At 39.0% G+C, this 17,968-nt stretch overlaps 1 protein-coding gene across 2 annotated transcripts; it reads left to right on the plus strand.

Moving 5' to 3' along the window:
• Positions 1–409: 409 nt before the first annotated feature.
• On the plus strand, positions 410–17,735 carry LOC142373653 (uncharacterized). Of its 2 annotated transcripts, none has more exons than XM_075457000.1 (7): positions 410–579; positions 976–1,106; positions 2,090–2,190; positions 2,939–3,087; positions 4,019–4,247; positions 4,452–4,672; positions 16,286–17,735. In XM_075457000.1, exons 2-7 carry the CDS (start codon positions 988–990, stop codon positions 16,451–16,453), a joined length of 987 nt encoding a protein of 328 aa, XP_075313115.1. In that variant the 5' UTR covers positions 410–579; positions 976–987; the 3' UTR covers positions 16,454–17,735. The 2 variants fall into 2 exon arrangements, with proteins under 2 accessions (XP_075313115.1, XP_075313116.1); XM_075457001.1 differs by having other exon boundaries at positions 16,384–17,735.
• Positions 17,736–17,968: the final 233 nt, after the last annotated feature.

Raw genomic sequence — 17,968 nt, forward strand, 5'->3', positions numbered from 1 at the left:
TTGACATTCATTTTTTTTCCAAGGATTATTTTACAACTCAACAACTGGACCAAGGTCGTGTGATACAAGATTTTTATGATGTAGAAAAACTAGACTCTTCAATCATTTCAGACTGTACCACATTTCACTGAAAACAGGCCTACTTGTTTACATAAAATACAAATGACAACCTGCTTGTGCCAACTCTGTGTTTGTCCTCACAGTTGCTGCGTTTAAAGCATTTGCTTCAGCACATTGTCAGGCAGATAAAAAGCATCGCCCTAACAAAACTTGAAAATCCAGTAAATCGTTCCCTAAATGTATAACTGCGTGACTGACTGACGTCTTCATACGTCACGTCTCCGTGGGAGAAATATGATGCTGCTTATGATGCACGTGGTCTGTTGTTTACTTCTTCTAGTAACGTTGGAGGTGCAGCCGGACAGAAGGGGGGCGCTGAAATTGTGAAACAGCTTTCCTAGATAGAGTTACTCAGCCCTTGGAACAAGACCCCCCCTAGACCGACATAAACACAGGGAAATGTCGAACTGAAATTTTTTCCCTCTTCTAAACCTCTTTTGCTCCCACGAGACCTGAACAGTATGTACAGTTTTTTTTTTTTTTGACAGCTCCTGCGAGTCCAGCGCGCGATCTTGTTCTTGCTCTTTGTTCTCTTCGCAGGAGTCGAGTTCGAGTCTTCTAGTATCGTCAACAAGGCTGTTAACCCTGCAATTTGTAGTGAGCATAGTTTTCGAAGGACAACAACAATGGTTAAACTAAAAAAAAAACTAACATGGGACTCATCTGGAAAATTAGCGTTATATTTTGTTCATAGCTCACTTGGAAATGTTGGAGAAGACATGCTTAAAGTGGCTTATGTCTTTTGCTCTAGTTTTTGACTGCTGGTTCCTCTATTTGCATTGCCTTGACAGCACATGCTATATGTAGCTGGAATGCAAAGCTGGCGTAGTTTATTTTTTCTCTTTTGTTTTCCAGATAAATGCTGCAATGATTCAGCTTGGGAACCTGTTCACCCACTTTCACCTGAGCTCCAAAGCCTCAGAAAGCGCACAAAGCCAGAGCAAAAGGCAAATGGCCACACTGCCTGGCTTTTTACAACATGTCATGTAAGTGTTGGTTTGAAAGAAACAATCACTTTGTAAAATCTGTTTTTCAGTTGAGCTGACTTGAATGCCTGTGACTACAGGGGTTACAGGTTGGATAATTAAACTGAAACAAGGGCTCACTATGACACTATGTCTTAAAAATTCCCCGTCAGAGAAAGGCTTGTTGTGTCTAGCGAGCTTAGCCCACTCTGTACCAATTCATGGATGGTTGACTGTTCTATTTGAAATTTAAAAAATGTTTTTTTTGTTTTTTTTCCAGTTAATGACAAGGTTGTAGCATAGTTTGCATGCATAGTCAAAAAAAAATCCCTTCATGGTGTAATCTTTGAATTCTGTAATATTCTCTTGGCATATCAAATGTTCTGCCTTTGCGTTGACACTTGTGACTAAAAATTTCTAAAATTTAGAAAAATTTAGAAATTTATTCTGATTCTGCTGTGACAGCAGCAGATTTTAATATTTCATTTTTGTGGAAATATTTTTTAGCTTGTTGCTAGCTGGATAGAGATGGTTCACGGGCCAGAAAATGAAAAATAAGTTCCAGGCAATCTGGGAGATATTCATAGGAAAATACAGGACTTAATTCTTAAAATACAAATGTGTCATAAGTTGTGCATATTACTGAAGGCTCGTGGTTTTTTCTCATTGTTTTGTTTCACACTCTGCTCACAACCTGCCCATCATAATAAACTCTATGACTACGGTGGTGTGTTAAGTAGCTAAAGAGACAGATATTTTCCTTTATTGGAGCAAGCTAAAATATGGCTGAAAGTAGTGAATGCTACAGCGGGCAGCATACATAGTAGCTTTATGAACTGATAATCCATCACCTTCAGGTTTGATGCTTATTCAACTGCTATGGCCAAAAATAAATAGCTAATGCAAGTTTTAAATTAGGATTTTACCCATACAATTTACATTTTGAAAAAAATGTGCATTGTTATGTTGTTTCTATTTCATTCTTCTATGCATTTTCACTGTAGGAAACTCACTGGTCTGAGGAAGGAAGACGTTTACTGCAGTCTTCGTATCCCTGACCAGTTTCAGACAGCCAGGAATGACATCGACATTGTTATCCTTGCAGGTTTGAATACACAATGAAATGACATTGCGGTATAATGTGGATTGCAGTCAAAAAGATCCAAGACGCTGTCTGTAAGAAACCATTAAACAAAGCCGATTTAGATTTGGATATATTCCCTATGAATTAGTAACCTTGTGTTCTCCTGCCATGCTTGAAGAGTCTTTCAGAGTAATGTTCTGACCACCGCATGGGTGTGTTTGAGATTTCTCCTCAAACTTGTGCAGATTCAAATTGGCCCAACAAGAGGCCTTGGGAGTACAACCAAGAGTCTAAACTACAGTCAGTATCTAAGGAAAAACATTTGGCACAAACAACCTGAGCTGAGGCATGTCATTGTCCCAACATCCACCTGCATACAGTGACAAAAACATTATTTTTCTTGTTGTACACCACAAATGCTACTTGCCAGGTTTGTCTCTCTGGGACTTCTTCCCAGCTATCAAAATTCAAGTTGATGGGTTACTGTTTTTGCTCAGTGATGGGATTCAACATGAGTCATGAGTGTGCAGCGGTCAGAGTAGGTCGTTCAGGGAGTTTTACCATTTTTGGCAGCTTTGTTTTTTGTTTATAGATAAGTCTGAATTTTTGATCATCCCTTTTGATCTAGTATTAACCTTCTGCAGATGTTTAAGGCCATGTACTGTTGGGTCAGCAGGGAGTTTTCTGAAAGGGCGTTTTTTTTAGGGCAGAGCCTAACAACAGTGAAAGAATTATGCACACTTATGTTTAATGCTGTCTTTTTCCTAAGGCCAAGGGATCTTCTGCATAGATGTAAAACCCTGGAGAGGGACAGTGTCCGCTCACAACAAAAACTGGCATGTGCAAGTGAAAGAAGAGGACCAAAACTTTGTCAACACCTGTATTGAGCAGATTGAAGATCCCCTTAAAGCTATCATGGTAAGAAGACTCAATTAGCTGATGATATTGTGGAAAAAAAATCCTAAAAATGTCAAACTGTCTGGCACACTTTAGTTCAAGGTCTAACCAATTGTCCAGTTCAGTTTCCATACAAACTGCAGCACGGTTAAGAGACTCTGAGTCACTGTAACAATTTATATGTAAATTTCAAACACTACAGCAGGGCTTCCTAAACTTCACAAGTGGGCACTCCAGTAATTATATTTATGGGGCGAATGGATGAGGTTGAAAGCAGACAGGTGCCTAAAAACAGCTGTCACCCTATGTCCCTGAGTTTGTTGGTCATTCATTTCCATTTCTATAGGTACTTCATTTGAGCCTGAAGCTTGACAGAGGAGAATAACGATAAAAACAAGCTGCACTATTGAAATAGCTGAAATAGATCTATTAACTTCATTAACTACACACAGCATATGAAGCTCAACTCTTTGTGCTAATTTGAGGGTACATCATTTTTAAACATTGGTTCCTATGTCATTGAGGTCATCATGTAATAAGAACGCAACCCATAATACCACCTTGCTTGGTTGAACTAATATTGAAACAGTTAGTAGGTTCCTCTATTATCAGACAGCTGCTGGAAAACAATTAAATGTTTTCACTTTTATATATTTTGCATAAATTAGTGGGATTAAACTTATGTCTTAAAGTCCATCAAAAGTGTCATTTTAAAATATAACAAACTAATCAAAAGTTTTCATATGTTTAAAATTTTCCAAATGAAGCCGCCATACAACAACTTTACCCCCCAAGAATATTAGTTACATTCTGGAAAATTTATCAAAAAGAAAAATGTAACCATAATAGATGTTCTATTACGGCATTCAGTGTTTTTTTTTGTTTTTTTTTTGATGGTGCAGACACCAAAGATATTGATAAATACACTATAGAAATTTACTGTCTCCACTAGACCAAAACAGCCAACTTATGTAGCCATTTGAAGAGGAGTGGAGTGCCTGTGCGCCACAGTCTCTTCTTCCCCAGAGTCGTCTTCCTCTCCCCAGACTGCAAACTGGATGATGAGCTGATGAAGAGGAAAGAGCTCGTCTCCCACAGCCAGATAGATGACTTCCTCAGATCTTTCAAGGAGGGCTATATGGCCTGGATATCAGATGCTTTTACTCCCTCCTGGGTCTCAGGTGAGTGGATCCCAAGAAGATGTACTTAAAATTGAACTGATATTCTTATACTGCAAAGATCTTTAAAAAAAAAAAAAAAAAAAAAGATCCATATTATTGTGTTTTTGTTTTCCAGTGTAATGCATTCCAGTGGCGGTTAGGATTAAATGAAAGCGGCTTCTGACAGGAACACTACCAGCTCAGCTTGTGTATTCTGTCCTGCAGGTCATCTGTCGTACAGGCAGATGGAGTCAGTGCGGGAGGTCCTTAGGAGGGTGGGAACGTGGGATCTGGTGCGGCTGCACTGTGGCGAGCAGCTGAAAGGAGACTTTCAGGGCTGCCAGTACATCGCGCCCAACCGCCAGGACACGGATACACTGGAGTTTTCCAGAGTCAAGACCCTGTCTGCTGACTCGCTGTGGGCTCTGCTGGGACATGCTCCTCAGGTTAGTCTTCCAACCTTGCTCTGACAACTGTAAGTGCCGTCTGTAGCTGAATGTGATGTCAGTGGCTCTGGTTCATGTTCAGCATAAAACCCAACATGAACCAGCAGGTGGCAGTAGTACTGTATGATTGCCTCATTCAACTTGCAGTTGTAATCCTCCTAATAGAGTCAAAGGGAAAAACACACATTTTATTTGTACTAAAGGCAACTGAACATGACACCAATTTAATGTTTGTTTGATTACATTTTGAATAAATTCTTTTAGAATTTAAGAATCCTGCTTGAACATAAGGTTTGGTGCCATTTAGAGTAATTTAGATAAATAAAATTTCAGGCTTCAGGCTGTGTTCAACTAATATATTTATAAATGTAGTAAGTAACCTATTTTCTTAAGAGATGTTTGTTTCATCGTAAACAAAAAGCTGAATTTGGCTTTTTTTAAAATCTGTTTACCTTCTCCCACTTTAATGGTCACTCAGGTCATTTCTGTTAACACTCCAAGTGTTGATAAGTACCTCAACTCTTCAGTGTCTCATTGTTTCGTTAATTAATTCTGCCCACCTGCAAGCTGCTCAGTACTGTAGCTGTCTTGATTCAGTAGGGAAAAAACAAGATATTTACTCACTGAAATCATTTCAGTATATCCACATTCCCGGATCAGTTTATGTTTTCATGATTATTAATCCAATTGCATTGCGTGGGAATGAATAGATCTGGAACTGAGTTGGTTATAAGTTAACACTTTCAGATGACCTCGTATTGTCAAGTGTGACCACGGCGGATAATGTCAAGGTTGCTCATGTTGTAGTTTGATTTCACTGTTTGGAAAAATAAACAGATAACTATGGCATGTTTGTAAACATTTATGCCTGGAAATCTTTCCCAAAAAACTTAATTTGGTTGACTGCCGATGGTCCCACTTGTCAGTTAATTTGCTGAACAAAGTAAATGTTACCTCTTCAAGACCAAGGAGTATGACCTCGGCTCAGCATCCATTACCGATTCACACCCGCCCTCAGCACCCAAACACTCATCCTTGGCTTCCCGTACAAGCCCACTCAGGCTTCAGTTTGCCCACCCCCCAACACCCAGACTGTATGCACTTTCCCCACTCGCCTCCAGCTGCTGTGTATTTGATACATGACCCAGCAGTCATTAGACAGTCTCCAGCGGGCTCTTTTCTAGCCTAAGGGGACACGCACACAGCGACGGCAAAATATATTATTTTCAAAGAAATATTTGTAGACGGAGGCACTGCAGGGAGAACTCTCAAAACATGTGGCTTTGAGAGTATCTGTTAAATAAGCAGCTAATGAGTCGGTTTTACAAAACCAAGTGTCGCGCTCCATTCATTTCAGTGCTGAGACCACAGAAAAAGTAGATATTTGTCCAGTAAACTGAAACAATTTAATCTCAATGGCTGTGTTACCTACTCTCTCCGTAGAGAAGAATGCACTTTACTCATGTGCAGCAGCTGCAAGGGGAAGCTGGGGGGTGACAGAGAAACCTAATAGCTCCCCCAGGCATATTTTCAGGGCTAAGAAATAATGCATGCTTTTGATTTGTTACTTGTAAACACACTGGCAAGAAGATCTGCGATATGACCTACGGTTTCACTCGAGCATCTGTTTGCTTGTAAGAAGTGGCATCAAATGCATTCACAAAGCCGCTGTTTGTGAGGTGCGTGGTGTGTGTTCTGTGAACTCTGACAATTACTCTGCAGCGAATGGGATGTCTACATGCCCCAAAGTGGAGAATGATTGAGTAGAGTGCCTGTAATTTATTAATTATGGTCTATATTCTTAGACCACGGCTCTGGCTTTATTCAGTTTGTATGGATTGAGGGGTAATTACAGTGTGTGTGTGTGTGTGTGTGTCTCTGTGTGTGTGTTAAGGAGACATAGAAGGTCTATTCATGTCACGATTTTGCAGGTTACTTATGTTGTTCATCTTCATGTCATCTCCTATTCGGATATTTGACTGTTTCTCGAGGCCTGGTGTCAGTTAATATAATCCAGTTTAAGGAGCACCTGAATTTCAAAAAGTTCCTAATTGCAGAGCTGAGAAGAATTAAGTTCCTTTAATTGTAACCGTGTCAGATGATTGATGGAAGCAAAGCTACCAGGTGAAAAGCTAGAAAGTCCCAAAAATATCTCATCTGAGCTAATAGAGAATGGTAAAATAAATCCAATCTCCGTTGCCAGAGCTACACCTTGTTTCCCTGACAGGCTGCAGATTCCACATAATTGTAGCTTGTTAATTTAACTCCACCCTGACATTCCTGTCCTTTTGGCCATCTCCCAGGCTGCACGTGTCACAGGCCTGTAATGGACAGCCTGGTGCGTGTCGCGCTTAGCACAAAAAAGCCAGAGAGGAGAGGGGAGACATCAACTGCTTTGTGGTGATAATGAATGGAGGCACACAAAAGGCCAGGGGCAGGCCATTTACAAAGTCTGTGAATTCTGCTGGCCTAATAGATCTTATCAGCCGCCACTGTGGCTTTTTGGTCTTTTTTTTTTATGAAGGGAAAAAAAACCAAAACATTATTAAACCATTTCAAGTAAATTCATGCAGTGTTACTCTTTACTTATAAATAATTTCTTATAATCATTCCCAAATACGTCCATCTCATATGTATATATGTACCTCAATCAAAAGAATCTGTATGAACATGTATGTGTAATCTTTCAGAGCACATGCAAAAAAAAAAAAAAAGATATAATCTCATGAAAAGGGTACTTTAAAGTCATGGCACTGATCTTGCATTTTGATTGCTAATTTCAGGTCATCACTCCCACAAAGTTCACTGTTCACTGCCTTCATCAAGTGCTCAACCGAACCTCATGGAAGGATAATTTCTGTGCTAAAGTTTCGCAGAAAAGTTTTCTGCGTGCCCCAGAAAGAAAGCGCTTTCAACGGCATTTTACAACACAGATGAAAATTCTGTGGAAAATTAGTACCAGGATGTTCGTGTAATTGCAGGATCGCTCTTGAAAGAAGACTGGAATTGGAAATAATTTGCACCAGAGTGTGTGTAGGAAGCTACAGAGGAAAACTAAGCATGCAATTACACAAGAGAAGAGTGGTGCTGTATCATAAGTGTCTATTATGAACTAGTGAAGACACGAGCACTCATACAGTGGAAGGCAATGATAAAAGCGCCTTGTAATAGCGTGTGATTAAACTTGGTAAAATCAATTTCTTTTACTCCAGCACTGAGCCACAGTGAAGAGTCCCATGGAGAGATTCTGCATCTGTCAGTCTGAAGATGACTCGATGTGTTTTCTCCAAATTCCTCTCCCAGCATGCAATACCAGTCATTCTGGAGGGTCCTTCAAGTACTCTTTTGTTAATTTAGTTATACATCAAACACTAGAGTTCATGTTTTACACATTCCTACTTAACTCAGGTGGAGCTCGAGTTTTAGTTAATTTGAATACATGTTTAAAACAAGGCTTCTAAACATTACTATTCATCAGAAAATAATTTCACTGAATGTGAAATGAGCTGGGTTCACAAGACAGAAGTTGTTTCAAGCCGTTTATCTTTGTGGCAAGAATGTCTACAAAGTGCAAAAACTAAAATATAACAGTAAAAATGCACCAGCAGGGTGTGTGACGTAGTTAAGATAGATATTATTTATTTTGAGAAATATCCATTGAGTATAAAAATGAAAGGAAACATAAGATCATCATTGAATTGAATGAATGTGACACTTTAAATCAGACTGCTCAGAAATTAAAAGAAACAAACTTAGCAATCAGGTCATTTTTCATTTCCCTTGCTTTAAATAGCTCATTTTGTCAAGAGATGTTTTTTAATGAACATATTTTATGTTGCCACTGAAACAATTACTATATCGACAGAAAATCAAGCTGCAACTCTTTATACCTGAAAAATACCACGTTTTTTTCAGTTTCTTGGGAGAAACAAATTATTTCTTTGTTAGACGTGATAATGCGTGTTTTGAAATGTTAGACACATCAAACAAGCCATTCTGTCACTTAAGTTTGGGCTCTGAAACACTACTGTTCACAATTCTTTACCATATTATAGACAAAACGGTCAAAATGGAAAATCCAGGCTGATAGTGAAAATACTAATAGTTGCAGGCTTATTGATAACATCATACAATTGCAATTGAAAGGCAATGCTCTATGCTATATTATATTTATTAAGATTCAGGATTTTTTGTAGTTAATGACTCTCTGCCATCATCAAATGTGACATTAAACGGTGGCTTTGGTATCTGACTGGAACCTTTGCTTGGTCAGTGGCCAAGATTTTAATTTAATCTCTGCAAGCTCAGTTACTTGTTTTGTGGATTCAGGATATTACAGTGATCCCCACAGTACAGGCTCTAAGATATGATCAATAGGGATTCATGAATAATGAAGAGGACCGCGTGGAGCAGAGGCACTTAATTACAGCTTCAAAAGCCATTCTCGTTAATTGAGGGGAATAAAGGTGGTGAAGAGGAATGAGCAGCGACTTTCGGTTTTTTGTTTAATCGGACTTTCTTTTTTTACAACAGCTAAACCTGACATCAAGAGCCCACTGCCTGAGGTCACCATCTTCTCAAACCGGTGCAGTTCGATTTGACATATGATAACAAAGTTTGCTTTGTGTGCCGTACTTTCCCCTTGACCACATTGTGAGCAGACTATCGTTCATTTAATGTAAAGGCTAATATGCTGCATAACCAGACGGTGTGTAGCTGCTGTGTGCAACAGATACAGTATATAATTGACAGCCCTGCCATCTGTTACAGTTATGCGAAATTATGGATAAACTAGTTAACAGACACTTTGGCCCATTGTCTGTTGTTTTGATAATCACCCTTAATAACGGACGGCATCAATATGGTCTTTAAACCTGATTTGGGGGTTAATGGAGTCAGATGGGGACAGTCAGTGTATGCTCTGGGGGTAATTTTGTTAGAGATGTTCGTAAAGAGCAAATTAAATCAGTCATAGATTGTGCCCTCTCAAGTCAGCCAGACAACCAGACCCATTGAGGAAAAAAGGAGGGGATTCATATTTTAACCTCTCACAGAAAATGCACTTATGTGGATGGAAATAAAGTCAGACCTGGGTGACTGGATGTAAATGGTTATTGCCGAGAGTCTAATGGCTTCCTGTTACCTCAGACTGGCTGTTTGGAAGCATGTATTCAGAATTTAACCATCAATTTATTTTTGCATTCATGGCTTTAGACAAATGCAATTATTGACATGGGCGGTAATCATCACCAAATCAGAGTTTAGGCATCTTAATGGATGGCCTATATATATATAGAGCAAGCAAGTTCTGATATTTGAGTATTTCATTTAGGAAGTATTGAAGAGATGCTTCTGACATGTTGTTGGACCTCTGTAGTCCTGAGACAATTCTAACATTACTTGATTAGGAAATCCTTTTATTTTTCCAGTTTTACTCACATCTTAATATCAGTGAATTATTTTTATTCTATTATTGCTAAACAGTCATTAGATCCAGATTCTCAAACTTTGGAAATTACAGGTTTTCACCGACTTGTGTTGTAGCAGATATTATATCTGTAAGTTTCATTTACTTGATCGATCAAAATTTGCTATCTGAAGACGTCAAATTTGTCTTAGAAAAAATTGTTGTTTTTTGTTTTTTTTTAATTAATTATTTTTTTATGTTAATGTATGACTTTTAAGTTGCAATGTGTAAATTTAGAGATGTCTACTGGCAGAAACACAAAATAGAATTTATATATATGTGTCCATTGGAGTGAAATATCATAGAAATCGAAAAACAGCTGTGAATTTATTACCTTAGGCATTTTGAATTCATAGAGAAGCCAAAGGCTCTCCTCCTTTTATTCAGTCGTGTTTATATAGTTGCATAGAGCAGACAAACCACACACAGGCCTTTTGCTTTTTTCATGTACAATGTAGATTCTACTCCATGCTTGGAGACAGAAGATGAGGCAGGAGGTATTTAGTTGGTTGCGATGTATGACTTTGCCACTATCGCATTGAGTTCATTGAGCTCTTTAATAATTCGTCCTCTAAAAGCATGAGACGGCAGTGGAGAAGAATTCTTGCTTTAAACAGCAAGAAACCTAAAGGAGAATCAAACTCTGGAAGACCGGCCATCTGCTTTGACCACTTGGGATCGAGAGGACAGGAAAGAGGGATCCAAAGACACCATAAGAGCAGGTCAGGGATACTTGCTGAAAAGCGAAAAAAGAGAAACACAAGTTAATGAGAACAATAATTTCATATTATATACATGGAGATTAAAGAAAGCAGAGTAAGGAAAGGTGTTTCCTGTATCAGCAGATGGGCAGTATGGGTCTACAGCAGCAGAACTAAGGAATGATTCGGAGTCACCTGAGCCATTCCTAACTATAACCTTTATCAAAATGGAACATTTTTAGCCTAATCTTAAAACTAGAGAGGGTGTCTGCTACCCAAACCCATAATGGCAGCTTCTTCCACAAGAGACGGGCCTGATAACTGAAGGCTCTGCCTCCCATTTTACTTTTAGAAACTCTAGAAACCACAAGTAAACCAGCAGTCTGACAACAGAGGGATCTTTAGGAAAAAAACAAACTGTGAGATAACGCTAAGATGTAATGGAGCTTGGCCAATAAGAGCTTTGTATGTGAGGAGAAGTTTCAATTCTGTTCATCATTTAAAGGGGATAAAGATAAAGATCCCCTTCTCTGCAAGTTCTCATCAGAACTGGTTCTGCAGCAATTTCAGAGTAGCTGGAGGCTTTTCAGAGACTTCTTGAGCCAGCCCAATGATCAGGAATTACAGAAGTCCAATGCAGAAGTGACAAATGCACGGACTAGTTTTTCTGCACCACTCTGAGACAGGATGTTCCTAATTTCAGTGAGATTTGTTGGTAAAAGGAGGCAGTCCTAAAAGGTGGTTCCTCAGAATACTACAAAGCCAGACAGTGTCTTCTTCTCGGGGCAAAACGTCAATTTGAGTTTTGTCTGAATGCAGAGGCAGAAAATTCAGTTGTCCCGGCACAGAACCCTGTGGAACTCTATAACTCACTCTGGTGTGTGAGGAAGATTCTTTGTTTGTATGAACAAACTGAAATCTATCAATTGAATACGATTTAAAGATTTAATTAAAGCAACCTTAAAAGTATGTGGTACATAGCCTGTCAACAAAGTAAGACCGATCAAAACCAATACAGAAGTGTTAATTGTATATATGTGTAAGATGTATGGAATTGCCCTACTGCAGTCATACTAATGGCTATTTTCCACAAGTTTTTAAAGAAATGCATCGGGTAATTTAGGAAATACTGTAGAGAATCAGATTGTAAAAAAAAAAAAATCATTATTTCAGCAGGTGGGGATGCAGAGACTTATTCTCAAAAATGATGAGAAATAATTCAATATGTCTGCTAAATGTAATTATTGAACCAAATTGCTCCAGTTAAAAAAACCACAGTGTTTACCTAATTGCCTCGCAAAACCATTTTAGGTATATCTCCCTAATATTTTGTCTCTTCAACAAAGATGCTTGGTGCGCCCTATTTGTGTTACTCAGTGTTCCTCCCCACCTGTGTCTGGTGAAACGCGGCGTTCAACAAAGAGTCCGTCGTCTGAAGCTGGTGTGGCGTTACGCTCACTCAGAGTTCAGCTGAAACACGGCACCAATGGCTCCAGGTAAAATTGCCCCGCTGACTGATTCCCCGCTGGGATTCTTTGACTTTATCAGGGGAAGAATCTGAACTTCGTGAATGGCAATACATGCAGGTGGTGACGCATCCCTACCCAATTACACAGTTCTTCTCATTAATCACATTCATGGAAGTTGTCAGGGCCATAATTGACAATGATTCCTTTTAAAAACAAACAGGTAGGTCTAAAATGTGTTGTCACAATAAAAAATCCACAATGTGTGTTTGCTTTATTTTATTATTATAAGAAGTAATTTCTTAAACTGTCATTCCACTAACTGGCTCTGAATCTGTGCCATAAACAGGCCAACAGGGGATCATTGGCAGCTTTTTGAAAGGAGATGTTTCTTTTTGGATGCAAAATGAGCTGTCGTCTTGTGTTTAAGAGGGTAAAAGGTGAACAGTGAACCAGAGGCAGGGTTTCTGACTATTAGCAGATGGTAAATAAGAAGAGGGAGTTTGTCTTGCTGAAACGTGAGGAGTGATGTCATTCACATGACTCCCTCAACACTGAAAGTGAGAGGCAGATCAGCGCAGACACCTTTAGGTGAGCTCTCAGCCCTTTGTGTGACACCCAGCCTTAGCCCCAAGGGTCCTGTCCTCAACATGAAGTGTTACATGCGCACACAATCGCACCAACACTGAGGCCTGTTAGTGCTTGAAATAGTACTGATTCTCGTGTACTTGTGGACAGTTCACAGGAAGAGGTGATATATTATTTTAGTAGCTATTGATCTGTCCATCTTATCTTGTTGGAGATAGTGAAGCTGTGAGAAACTGCATTTCATTTGAAGGATAGCATTGCTGTCTGGAAATGTTTTGATTGGGTGTAACTGCCTCTTTTTGACCTGTGATGAATTATGAAATGTCAGATGTTTCCTTAGTTTTGACATTCATATTTCTCATGTAGCTATGATTTATTCTTTACACATGTGTCCTGAATTTGTGTGTATCACCATATGTCTACTGTTGGTTATCTATTGCTGTTTTAGCCACTGCTTGTCTTGGCCGGAACACTCTTGCAAAATTAAATCTCAAGAGTTGTGTTTGAATTGAGATTAAAATAGAAATTGAATAAGCTTTAGATTGATATTACTCTTTGATGACCTCTTCTGTGTCAGCAATTCATTTACACTTGGTTCTTCTGCTTAGTTAGGTACACTATTGTCTTGTTGTCTTGTCTTCAAGCACTCGCCTGAAGTGGCTGAGAGGGTGACGTGCATTGACAGTTCCTTTATGTGATATACTCTCTCTGCTGAGGAACACCTGGCAGACATTATCCAGGCTGCACAGAAATCCTCTTTTTGAGTTCATGTCAAAGATGGCAGCATTCTTCCTTTGTTTTTTTTTGTTTTTTTTAAATACAACATATTTAAGTGTTTTTAATAAATCTAGATCATAAAAACGCTGCTGTGTACCTTATCTGCTTGATAAATGTAATTAGCAGTGAAAGAACATAAACTTTCTCAAACTGGATTTAGGTCATTTAAGCATAAAAAAAAACTGCGGCCTTCCAGCAGCCAATAAGCATGACTGTTGCTATTTATCATTAACGCAACATTGTGAGGATTCTGAAGCCTTGATGGCACCATGTGTGTTTCACAACCTCTCATTCTGTTTGAACTAAATGAAACAAGTAGTTTTTGTCCTTCTGGTCAGGTTTTAAAGATCCAACAGAAGCTGTATTGTGTCTGTCTCTTCGCAGTGTCACAGAGATAGAAGTACTCAACTTCAGTTCCATTAAATTAGTTAATTGCTGATTACCAGTGATTACGCTTGCCTGTAATTTGTTAGAATAATTCCTCTCTGATGTTTTTGTCTTGATTTATATGCTTCTGAGCAACCAGCTGTCATGAAGCAATTTTTTTCATGCATCCCAAATTAATAGACACTCACTGACACTGAAGTGTCTGATGCCATTGTAGTACAAGGCATGTGGCATTCGGCCAAGGCTGCAATATAAGACAACAATTGTTTAGTTTCCCCACCCCCATCTTTCTCTCCCTTTTAATGCACACTAATAAGTAAGTAAATGGTAGAAAGATGTGTGTCTGAAATCGCAGTGGCCTTTGTTGTAGATAATTAGGTTAGCAGCAAGAGCGTGCAGGTGCTGAGTGTGTGCTGTGTGCTTGTGATGTGTTATCGACTTGCTCGTATTCGTAGGCTGTCAGGGGTGTCGCACTTCCCATCAGCCCCTAGCTCAGCAACCTCTTCACTATTAAAATGATCACTTTCAATAGCAGACAAAGGAAAGAGGGAACATATCTAGTGCAGGGTATTTTCCCCACCTCTAATGCTTATCTGCCTTTTGATGTTGGCGTAATAAAAGGCCTATTGGGCTTCCACAATGACCTGCAAAATGGACAAGGGCCGATATACTGGGCTCTGACTGTCACTAGCATTAACTAAAAGGCCCAGACATTATGGAGAGCCTGGGATGAAAGTACATAAAAAAAAAATAATAATTGAAAAATTGCCTAATGCTAAAGTGAAAGAAAATGGAACTGTGAAAAGGCACTGTAATATTCTGTTATCCCCGTAAATGCAGCCAAACAAGAGATGCAGCATGGCATTCTTTTTGAAATGGATGTGGTTCAATTACCTGCATGTCTAAATCTAGTTAAGGCTTCCATTGTCAGACTTGAAACATAACAGGCAGTTTTGATGTAGTGTTAAAGCGTATTATGCCCTACAACCTACATAAAATCCCGAGAGGTATGACTCCATTCAAGATGTGGAAGGGAATTAAAGCTCACGCTGAAAACAAGGTTAATTTAATGTTTATTCTGTTTCAGACTTCTGTTGAATAACTGTTGCGGCACAGATGCTCAATATTTTAGCAAGCTGATGATAAAGGTTACATATTTTAAGTAGTTCCTTGTGAGTCTTAAAGCTTCACTGTGCATTGCAGGGGGACATTGTTTTTTCTTCTACCTGGAACATATCGTACCAGATGAAGGATCACTTTCTTATGCCTCACTGGAATGGACCTCATGAGGAGGCATGAAAATTTGGCAACTATTTTGCTAACTGATTAATTATTATAGACAGTTTAAAAGCAGACATTTTACATTTTGATATTGTCAGATTTTCAACTGTTAGCCAGAAGAAACAAAAGCTTTGAGAAATTTAGGTTACATACAGTGATCAACCACAAGATCACAACCATGAGCCCAACAATGTGGAGAGTCTTCTGGTGCCTCACACGCTGTTCTGATCCGTCAGAGCGTATTCACAGGACGTCCACTGCTGTGCTGTGATGTCTTAATTCAAAATTCTTTGATTCTGGTGCTCAGTGAGAGTTGGCAGCTGTGTGCGTTTTTTATTGCTTTATTGCTAAGAGGCAAAAAAGTCAGTGGGGCTCATTAGCATATTCTTAGAGCCCCACTCGTTGGGTCAGGAAGAAGTTTGAGTCATGACCCATGCAGTATGAAAGGCTTGGAGGATTTTTTTTGTGGAAAAATCTTAAAATTATACAATTTTCAAGACATCAGGTAAGTTGTTGGGGGATATGCTAGAGTCTAGTGCACTTCCTATGCAAGTAGAACAGAGACTTATGTCAAAGAAACATTTAGAAACTATTTTTATTGTAATCTAAATGCCTCCAAAAGCTTTCACATCATCATCAAAAGTAGCTCTATTTTGACTTGGATACCAAATGACGAGAAGGTGCTCTAAAAGATCAAGATTTTTATCGTTTTTCTTTTTAAAGTATGTCTTCCTTTCAACAAGCCAGAATGAGTAGGTTTACTATTGTTGCTCTAACGGCCCTGCAACTAAGCAACAGCTTGGACATGTTGTGGTTAGAGGTGAAAGGCGTGCGCGTTTCCTTGGCTCTAACCAAAGGTCAGGAGGTTGCAGACTGGGTCACGAACCCTGGAAATATCCTTTTTTTTCTGAATTTAATTGTCACCTTTCTCTGTTCTACTCTGCAGGTAACAGTTAAAATGTTTAAGCGTGGCTCTCACGGATGGCTGGGTAAATCCCTGAATGCCACCACAACCATACCTTCAAACACCTTTGTGCTCTTCAGGATCAGCGGCGAGGACGCAGATGCCAAAATCCCAGCGAACACCATTCGCAGCATCACACTCAGCATATGACAGGATGGTGTGGATTACGTAATTGAATGAGTCGTCACACCGTGGCTTTCTGAATAACTAATGTGCAAATTCAAAGTCTTATCTAGCAGCATTTCCTTGTAATGTGTTGAAGTTTTGTTGTTTTGTACTAATGTCTTTGTGAGAAGCTTTCTTGGGAAAAAAAGTCCTATTTGTCTTTTTTTTTGGAATTCTACAGTCCTTGGTGGCGACATTATGCTAATGATGATGATTTCAGACAATTGGTCTGATTAACTTTCTCTTGTTTAGAATTTCCAGGGCTGGCCCACACTCTCTACTAGCCATTAATGAATCATTATGCATCTAAACGTGTCATGTCAGTTCAGGCCACAAGTGTTAAATGTGTTAATTGTGGCAGTTAAAAAGGGGTGGCCTCTGGTGTGACGAGGACTGAGCACGTTACTCCTTCACTGGGTTTAATGGGAAGCTATTTACAGTCTGTTTACAGAGTGTAACTGTAAGATGTTTTATTAATATGCTCCACGGTTTAGAGGAGATGATAACGTATTCAAGAGCACACAGGCGCAGCCACCAGCACCATTCATATCTGCGTCTGAGCCACTTTCCATCAGTTACCAGGCTTACACAGCTGCGCTAACAGCTAGCAATTATATTTACAAGGCCTGGTAGTGGCCAAAATGAAGTTATTTCCATCAAGATATCAGTGCCTTTAGCTAATACGATAAAAGGAGCTCTGTCTGTTGATAGTATCCCTTTGCATGGCATCTCTACCTGAAACATCATTACACTTTACTGAGGCTCTTCAATGTTCGAAATTTCTGTGTACTGTTTTACCTAAAGGAAAGATCAGTGGTGGATAGACAACAGCGCAGACTCACTTCCCTTGGTGCAGGCAGCCTTGTAAGAGGTGTCAACCTTGCTTGAATTTCTAAGCTTTTTTATGAATGTATTATATTTGCATTTTAAAACTAAAGCAGCTCTCAGGAACTTCCCACAGCACTTGACAAATAAAGACACTATCAGATCAAAATGATTTAGATCAAATTAATGTCAATTTAATAAGTGGTGGTTGCATTTGAGTCTTATTTTAATTTCATTAAACCATTATATCGTTTTTCTTTTCTTTTCTTTTCTTTAAACTTAAAGCACTTTCCCGCTTAAAGCCAAAATAAGAAGCATGATTTTTTTGACAACACTCTTTAAGCATGGTCTTGTTTGTTTCTTTGGAGTAATTGTGTGTTTTCATGTTTGTACCATCTGATTGTAAAATAAAAGATTAGATGATTTACACTGCTTGGAATGATGGGGCGTCCGCCATGTTTCTTTCTCTTTATAGTAAAGTCTGGAATTATCTCACAGTCACACGATCCCAATGAATTTGTCTCTTTTTGTCACCACCACAGATGTGAATATAAACAACCAAACATAGATTTTCAGATTTCAGAAATCAGATTTTAACAAAGGTGAAAGAAGCTATTGCATTAACCAGTGTGCAAAGTTGCAGTGTAACATTTGGGGCAATATAGTAAATGTTGC

Source organism: Odontesthes bonariensis, chromosome 23 (assembly GCF_027942865.1).
Source record: "Odontesthes bonariensis isolate fOdoBon6 chromosome 23, fOdoBon6.hap1, whole genome shotgun sequence".
Taxonomy (NCBI): domain Eukaryota; kingdom Metazoa; phylum Chordata; class Actinopteri; order Atheriniformes; family Atherinopsidae; genus Odontesthes; species Odontesthes bonariensis.